Source organism: Plasmodium brasilianum, chromosome 12 (assembly GCF_023973825.1).
Source record: "Plasmodium brasilianum strain Bolivian I chromosome 12, whole genome shotgun sequence".
NCBI lineage: Eukaryota > Apicomplexa > Aconoidasida > Haemosporida > Plasmodiidae > Plasmodium > Plasmodium brasilianum.
The window spans coordinates 3,100,032-3,109,151 of NC_090125.1; the positions used below are offsets into that span (position 1 = coordinate 3,100,032).

The 9,120-nt window shown below is 23.0% G+C and overlaps 3 protein-coding genes across 3 annotated transcripts; all 3 read right to left on the reverse strand.

Annotated features, from left to right (window-relative positions):
* Positions 1-1,348: 1,348 nt before the first annotated feature.
* MKS88_004634 (uncharacterized protein) lies at positions 1,349-3,181 on the reverse strand (the record flags this gene model as incomplete). Its single annotated transcript, XM_067217827.1, has 3 exons — positions 1,349-1,393; positions 1,525-1,595; positions 1,756-3,181. 3 exons carry the CDS (start codon positions 3,179-3,181, stop codon positions 1,349-1,351), a joined length of 1,542 nt encoding a protein of 513 aa, XP_067072216.1.
* Positions 3,182-4,631: 1,450 nt separating this feature from the next.
* On the reverse strand, positions 4,632-6,242 carry MKS88_004635 (1-acyl-sn-glycerol-3-phosphate acyltransferase; the record flags this gene model as incomplete). Its single annotated transcript, XM_067217828.1, has 3 exons — positions 4,632-4,682; positions 4,838-5,448; positions 6,209-6,242. 3 exons carry the CDS (start codon positions 6,240-6,242, stop codon positions 4,632-4,634), a joined length of 696 nt encoding a protein of 231 aa, XP_067072217.1.
* Positions 6,243-7,898: 1,656 nt separating this feature from the next.
* Positions 7,899-9,068, reverse strand: MKS88_004636 (calmodulin-like protein; the record flags this gene model as incomplete). The annotated part of the gene is made up of 3 exons (XM_067217829.1): positions 7,899-7,932; positions 8,094-8,440; positions 8,826-9,068. 3 exons carry the CDS (start codon positions 9,066-9,068, stop codon positions 7,899-7,901), a joined length of 624 nt encoding a protein of 207 aa, XP_067072218.1.
* Between the last annotated feature and the right edge of the window lie 52 nt (positions 9,069-9,120).

A 9,120-nucleotide genomic window follows, 5' to 3' on the forward strand; every position in this document is an offset into this window, starting at 1 on the left:
CAATATTATAAATTTTTATTTTTTTTGTTACTTTTATCATTTTTACTAATTAAATACGCACACAAGCACACACATGTAAGTATGTGCATGTATGTATGTATTTATATGTGTATATTTATTTGTACTTCATTTTAATACCCTCTTTCTACACTTTTTTTTTAATACCTTTTCTCCCTTTGTATTTTTTAAGTATATTTGTATATACACATTTTAAATTATTAATAAAAAAAAAGAAATGTATATATGTCTTACGTGATGAATTTTATGATTTTAATTTCACATTTCTTTTTTTTTTACATAAATAAAATACTGGTATATTCTTTTTATTTGTGCATCCGTTCGTTTTATTTTTTTAATATTTCCCCATTTTTAAGAATCTCCTTTTTAAATGTATAACAATATTTTTTAAAAACATAATTATTTTAATTTAATTCGAACATATGCTATTAGTAATATCATTATTATAAATCTTATCTTGAGTATTTTTTTCTTTTTTTCCTTATTATTATTGATGAAAAGTTGTATGGACTTCATTAAAATAACTGACTCATCTATCTCCTTATTTATTTCATGTTATTAATGTATAGAATAAACATATAATATGAAATAAATTCAATAATGCGACTATAATGTGGCTAGTCTTGTCTTGTATAATTATATGCATGTTGTTTTATTTTAATGACTAGGTGTGTCACTTAAGCAATTAATTTTATGGAAATAAACAAGAGCTTTCCGTACTTTACATATTTCTTTTAATTTGAATATTATGTATAAGTCCTCAAAATTAAGTATCATTATATCCGTAGATAACTTATCAAATATATGCTAAAAAAATTATTTAAATAAATCCCAAAAACAGCAGCATATGCCTTTAGTTTTTTTTTTTTTTTTTAATAAATAAATTTTACAAGGAACAATCATAAATTATTATATTAGACAAAAAAAAAAAATTATAAATCATGAAATTATTCAAAGCGATTTTTATTATTCTTACGCTATTTTTTATTTTATTTCTTTTTTCTTTTTTTTTTTTTTAAACTCAAGATGAAAATTAAAAAAAATAATGAATCAACAAATTTGCTCTAGTGTTAACATAAATAAAGTTGCATATGAAACAACATTTTTGTTGTATTGTGGAATGCAGAAAAACCATATTTTAACTACAATAATGTGAAGTAAAAAAAAAAAAAAAATTTTTTTTACATCCAAAATTAACAAAGGGGGAATATCTTTTTTATTATTTTTTTTTATTATATGTTATATTAACAAAAAATAAAAAGGTAAGAAAAAATAAAAAACATGCATAAAGATAAAAAAAATATTTTGAAATAAAAAAAAGGAAGTTTCATTAAAGTTCGTTAAAATTTTCATTTTCCTTTATGTGTTTAATGGCCTAACAAAAGTAAAATAGAGCGAACAGTAATAAATAAATATATATATATATATATATATATATTCGTATATATGTACGTAAAATTAAATATATGTACTACCCTTAATTTGTGCTCTTTTATATTAACATACCAAAGTAATATATTCAGGTAGGCAAGGGTCTTTGTCATCAATGTACATGAATTTTCTCAAGGTATCGAGGCCTATTAAAAAGAAATAGAATAGAAATAAATATATAAATAATCTATGAATATATTTTACGTTGTTATTTTATTTTTTATTCATTTCCCCCCCCCCCTAACATACACATTATCTGTATAAAGTAAGACACTCAGTCCACACTTTTGATCTTTTCATGTATACCATTAAGTTTTTTTATATAATTCGAAATAATATTATTTACAGAAAAGTTTGCTACTATACTAATTATGTATCTGTTTAAGACGAATTTGCGATAAAGAATTTCATCGTTTTTTAATAAATGATAATTTCTCATTTTATGTATAGTTTTTAGGTATGTAAAAATAATGTCAATGAATACTTTTTTTTCTGAACAAGACAGATCATCTAACTCTTCATAATGGTCACTAAAAATATTAGATATAAATAAAATTAATTTGAAAATTTCTAAATTGAACTTTTTTTTATAATACACAAACATGTCCATAAACAAAACATAGTTGCTATATAAATCGATGTGTACATCAACAAAATTGTCAAAATAGTTTATTTCATTAATATAAATTAGATTTTCCTTAATTTGTTCAATTATCGTTTTATATAAATTCTTGTACTCCAATACTTGCTCTACTTTAAAATTTTTTTCATCTAGAATGTTGTATAATGTTTCAAAAATCAATCTAAACATCAATGATATATATTTCAATATGTAATTTTTATTATCTGTGATATTTAGAATTTTCCTATTGCTAAATACTATATTTTTTTTGAAAAAAAGGAATATATTTTCTTTCATTTTTTGAATGTAACCATAAAAATCCGTGTACAATGATCTCATACCTCTTATAATATGTATAAATAAATGATTTTCATATTTTAATGAATTTTCAATAAAGACATAAAAATAATTACAAGTAGTTACATCATTTTTTATTTTTTTTAAAGAGTCTAAAACAGACAGAAATAGAACAAAAGAAAAATCTTTCGTTCTGATTAATTTGTCATATGTTTTTTTGTTTATTATGAAATTGTTCAGAAGCATAAATACATTATCTTTTTTAAGTTTATTTAATATAATATAATAGAAATAATACGGATAAAGAAATTCAAATATGTCCTCACTATTTCCATTGTGAGTTATTAAATTAATTAAAAGTATTAATTCGTATTTATCAACTTCAGAATATAATTCTAGTAAGTCTTCATGTAATTTTATGTTATCAGGGTAGCTGTTTATATTTTCCCTTGAAGTATCATAATTATTATCGGTATTATTATTATTTGCGATTTCTTCCTTCATTATATTTGAATTACTATTATAATTCTGTCTTCCTAAAAATAAGTTCTGATACAATTTTTTTTCCGTTATTTTTTTTTTAATAGAATCATTAAAAGGAATATAACGTATGATAATTTTTAATGCTTTTATATAGTTATTTAGATGATTCTCACTCCCTTCTTTTTCTATTGCAATTTTGTTTTTACAAACTATTGGCAGATTAATTACTCTATCTTCTTCATTTTCGTCTAATTTTGTTGCCCCTTCTGGATTTTTTAAATTGTAGTGTTTTTTGATGATATCAATATCATCGAACAATTCCAACGACATGCTTTTTCTTTTTATTATAAACCAATTTAAAGCATATGCCCCGAAGGATCGTTAATTTCTTGTAATGTTTGATTAAGCCTTTTTTTTTTTTTTTTTTTTTCTTATTATTATTTCCAATTAAAAGGGTCTAGTAAACTTTTAGTTAAGTAAATAAATAAGTACAAGTAAATAATTATATTGACACAAATAAATAATAAATCTACATGTACAATATAATTTGAGTTTTCCTCTAATAAGGCTTTCAACGGTTTTCTTATCACAGTTACAATTAAATATCTTTTTACATTATTTTAACATATTTTGTTAATAATAAAAATATATTTTTTTTAATTTTTCTGGTTTGTTTATTGCATGAAGAGGCATTTGTTTTACTTGACGTGAATATATTATACAATATTTTTTAAGTATACGTTTGTATGCATGAATATATTACAGTCCGTGCAATATATATAACAATAACCGAAATAAATTTAATTTTTTCGAATTTTTACACTCTCGTTTTTTCGCTTTTCATTTTTTCATGAACAAGTTATATTGCTTCTTCTCTATATTCTGAAGCTCTTTTTAAAAATAAAAAAAATGATCTTCAGACATTCTGATAAAAATTATACATTTTTTTGAAAAAATTTATACTTTCAAGAAATATAAGAAAAAAAAAAAAAAAGGACACTAAAAAAATGTTTGAAATTTTTTGAATGCAACAGAAAAAAAACGGAGCTACTGATTTTTTAGCACAAACCTGGAGCATTTTACTTGTTAACTGTTTTTTACAGAAATGTGAAACTAAATGAAAAAGAACAGTGTTATATTTATTCCTGTACAGTAGGTACTGAATATACGTAGGCTTATACATAAGTAATATACACCACGTTCAGCTTAAAAATATTAAATCAAATTAACAATATCCTTTTATATAGTTGTAATAGTCTTCTTTAAAAGTCTTCTGGTATTTCATTTAGCTCTTTGGGTAGCTGTCATAATTACATGTTTGGTTGAAGTTGAAATAAAATAATACAAATAAAACCATCTTTTTTTAAAAGCTTCTATTTATTTAATTATAATTTTTTTTTTTTTTTTTTTTTTTTTTTGAAGTGAATTAAATATATATATATATATATATATACATATATGAAAGGGTAAATTTTTCAAAAAAATTATAAATATTAAAAAGGAGAATAACATCAGTTATTTTAAGTATGCTTGCAATTTAACTTATTCCAATATGGAAAGAAAAATTTAAAAATATAAAGGAACCATGAAAAAAAGAAACAACGAAAAAATGGAACCGTGAAAAAAAAAGAACTGTTAAAAATGGGAACAGAGAAGAAACGAAAAGAAACAAAGGAAAAATAGAACAACGCAAAAAAACAGTTAAAAAATGCGTAAAAATCGTTAAAATCATTTTTAAATATAATATGAAAACATAATAGAAAAGGCTATATAATGATAATTATATACCGTGTCCCCTTGCTCGTGTTAATTCAGTCGATAAATTATCTCTCTATAAATGATGTGGAAAGAAAAAGAAAAGTTAAAAAAGGGAAAAAAGTAATATACTGTAATAAAATATATGAATGTTACATAAATTTAAAGATAAAACATACATTGTATATACATATATATACATGTAATAATTTTCCATATATGTAGTATTACCTCAGGATCGTAATCTGGGAAATCTTTGATCAAGTCAAAAATAGCATTTCTCGTTTTTTCCTTCAGTTCATCAACAGTCATATTTTCACTAGGATAAAAAGGTTCTCCAAAAGAAAGATACACAGTTCCTATATCAACTGTTTTTGATTTAACCGGCCATATATTGTCTGTTCCATGTAATGCACATGGTAATATTTCACAATTGTTTTCAATTGCATATCTAAAAAATCCGGATTTGAAAAATTGTAGTTGTCCACTAAGAGATCTTGTACCTTCTGGGAATACAACTATGCTAATATTTAAATCTTGATACTCTTTACATGTTTTCATAATATCTTCTACTCCTCCTTGCCTTACTTCCCATCCTCCTTTTCCTTTAGTAAAATATATTGGAATATCCCCTGCCAAATATAATGCCTGACCTCCAAATGGTACTTTAAATAATGAACTTTTAAAAACAAATTTAACATTCCAAATTATGGTGCCAGCATTAACAATCCACGGATCGAGTGACGACAAATGATTAAAAAACAAGAGAGTCTTAGTTGGCCTATAACCCTTATTAGGTTTTCTTATTATTTTTATTCTCCAAAATGGGTTCAAAACTATAACTATCATAAGGAAAAATTATAAGAACATTTGTACGTATATGTGTGCATGCATGTGTGGGTATATAAGAATTTATACGGACAAGTATTTGTGTACGGAAGTAATTATGTATGTATTTATGTATGTATGTATGTATGTATGCACCTATGTATGTATGCATCTATGTATGTATGCATCTATGTATGTATGCACCTATGTATGTATGCATCTATGTATGTATGCATCTATGTATGTATGTATCTATGTAGGTACATCACCATATATGTGCTATTTATGTGTATACGTTCATTTTTATATAATATATACAACATCTCGCTAAAATAAAGGTATATATTCAAAAGTTATTCATATTCTTTACATTTTTATTTTTTTTTCTTTGTTTTACAACCCAACCATACAGTAACACATAAAGCAATTAAGTACGTATGTATGTATATATTATATTCTTTGCGCATGTGACATATCTTATTTTCTTTTGAATAAGTAGTTTTCTTGTATGTTCTATTCTTTTTTCTCTTTTTAAATATATTTGCATGCTTTTTTTTTTTTTTTCATTTTTATCATTTTTCTTTTTATACTTACTAAGATACATACAAAATCGCAGGCAATAACCAAATATTATCAATCTTGCTTTTCTACTGCATATAAGTACAGGGAAAAACAAAAAGCAGCATATTATTTGGCTAACTAAGGAAATTATCATAAAAATTACCACTTCAATAGCAAAATACGTATTTACAAGTAATCTAATAAAAATATTACTTGTTCTGTCTCCTTTATTTCTAGAGCCTTCCATCTTCTTTCAAGTTTAATAAATATGACAAAATATTATTGTAAGTATGCATAATTTCAACTCAGAACTTACGCAAAATATAAAAGTTTTATTCATTTATTACATATAGTGTTTTAACGCGATAATAAAAACAAAAAAAAAAAAAATAATGGAAGAAGAAAAGAAAAAGGAAAATTTTTTCAAATTTGCTAAAACGAATATTATAAAAAAATATATTTCAAAAAAGATTAAGTAAAAATTATTGTTATGCGTAAGGAGCACATTGACTTATATATGTGTGTGTGAACATTTTACGAAACTATAACTGGGCGAAATTTTAAACAAAAAAAAAAAAAATTGTTTTTATATGAAATAGATTTTAAATAAAATGAAAAAAAAATTTCCTTCATGTCATCATATGTAAATGTTTAATCTAAATGTTCACGAATAAAAAAAGAAAATAAAAAAAAAATAAATATACATATTAACGTAAACAGTAAGATGTTATATATTTGCAAAAATGTATTAATTTCTGTAATCTTTACAAAAGGGTAAACAGTATAAAAAATACTGTGAGGATGTTGTGAAATTAAGAATTTACAAAGATTATATTGTAAATTTATAAATATATAAATATATTTATATATATGAACAGAATTATATGTTTGAAGTAACATTCAATTTTCTCATGAATTTTTCTATGTAAGGCAATGACATTAAATTGTAAAAAAACAAAAATTAATATAATATTATACAATACTTAAAGTTTAAAATAATTTTGTTTCTCAATATTAAATTACATATATTTTTCTTGCATAAAAATAATTGGTTATATGGTACAAAATATATATGAAAATTATATAATTATATATACATAAGGAATATTCGTATTTTTTATTTACAGAGTTCTTTTGATTTTATCAGTTTTAATGTATAAAATTTCAATGACATTTACGTAATACGAAAAAAATAAAAAATTTTAAAAAGGGAATAAAAGCAAAAAAAGGAAAAAGAGGAAAAAGAGGAAAAACAAGAAAAAAGAAAAAAAAAGAAAAGAAAAAAAGGAAAAAAAAAAAAAAAAAGAAGCGTCAACTTAAGTTCAATTTTTGCCTTTTTAGTAACAAAAAATATATCAGTAGAATTTATGAATTACCTCTCGTTGTTCCCTGCTTAAATATACATATATGTGAACGTTAAATACACAATAAAAAGTATGTGTTAAGTGTGTTATTTTATCTTAATAATTTACATGATAATTATAGCGAATTTCTAAAATTGAACAGAAGAAAAAGTGGAGTAAGGAAAAATATTTGATAAATTCATGTGTATAACAATATATATATATATATATATGGGAATAATGTTATAGGGCGTACGTAAAAACATTCTTTAAACAGGAGTTCACACCTTTAAAGATAAATTTAAAAAAAAAAGAAAGGAATTAAAAAGTTTATAAACTTATGAATTGGTGATCATAAAATATTAAAAATTACATGAATAAATTTAGGAAAGGGACTAGCTGAAGGAGAATAGTATTTTTTATTAAGTTATTTTATCAGCAGACAAAAATATAGCTTGCTTGTAGTTAAACACATAAATTATAAAACATAATTATATATGTTATGAATTTTCTTGGGCTCTTATAAATAACATTTTTTAATGTTTAAAAGCTCGTAGTGATTATGCCTTTCTCCCTTTTTTGTGATTTTCATTTCTGTGTTAAAAAAAGGAAAAAGTAGTTGGAACATGTATATGCATGTGCAAATAAATCAGTTCGTTCATATATATATATATATATATATATATATATGCATGTATATTATGTGCATTTACGTATACGTGCAATTATACGCAATCATATTTCTCCGTTGTAACCTGTACTTTCGTATTCTCTTTTTTTCATTATCCAAATATTCCTTTAAGTGAACTTGTTTTTCTACTCCTGATTCATCTTCATATTTATCTCCAAATATTTCTTGAACTTCCAAGTCCATTTTTTCTCTTCCAAAACGCACATACAATATTTGTAAGGTTTTTTCAACAGTTATATATCCATTCATTTCATAATCAAACATAAAGAACTGAATAATATTGTATAAGTCACTGGGTATTTGCTTCTTTTTATCATTAACGCACCGCAAATATAAAAAATAAATTTCATCATAATCTAAGCAGTTATCCATGTTGTCATCGAATTCCCATATCATTCTCTCAACTTCGCTCTAATGAGTAAAAAAAAAAATTTATTATAAAATAAAACAAAATAAAATTTTTTTGTTTTTTGTTTTTTTTTCAGCACATTTTAAACAGCTGACAAATTCAACAACGTGAATAACAGTGAATTTATAATTAAATTGTTAAACTATACGTAGCTTTTTTAATCATTTTACGTTCTAAACATTTTGCTTCGTTCACCCGCTCGTTTTTTTTTTTTTTTTTTTTTGGTTAATAAACGAAATGAAATTTCTTGTTAAGAAATAATAGAAAGTGTACGAAACAGAATGAGCTTATTCCCTCAATGTTATGCATAAGGCATTTAAGGATATAACGGCAGTAAAATTAAAAAGCTGATATATTTAAAGGACAAAATGAGAGATAATCATATACCTTAGAAATCTTGTAATTGTATTTATGTAATATGTCATGAAGATTAGAAACAGAAATTTTCCCTGTATTATCTTTGTCCATCATTTTAAAGACTCTCTGTAAATTTTTTTTTTCTGTGTTAGAGATTTTTTTTAAGCTTTTGATGTCTAATGGTGCTATATACCCATTTCCACAAATATAGAAGTTTGGATTCTTGTCATTGTTTAATTTTTCAATAATTGGTATATATGGTTTTTCATTCATTTTATCTATTATTATTTTTTCTTATTAATATTCTACTGAGTTTTAAGTTTTG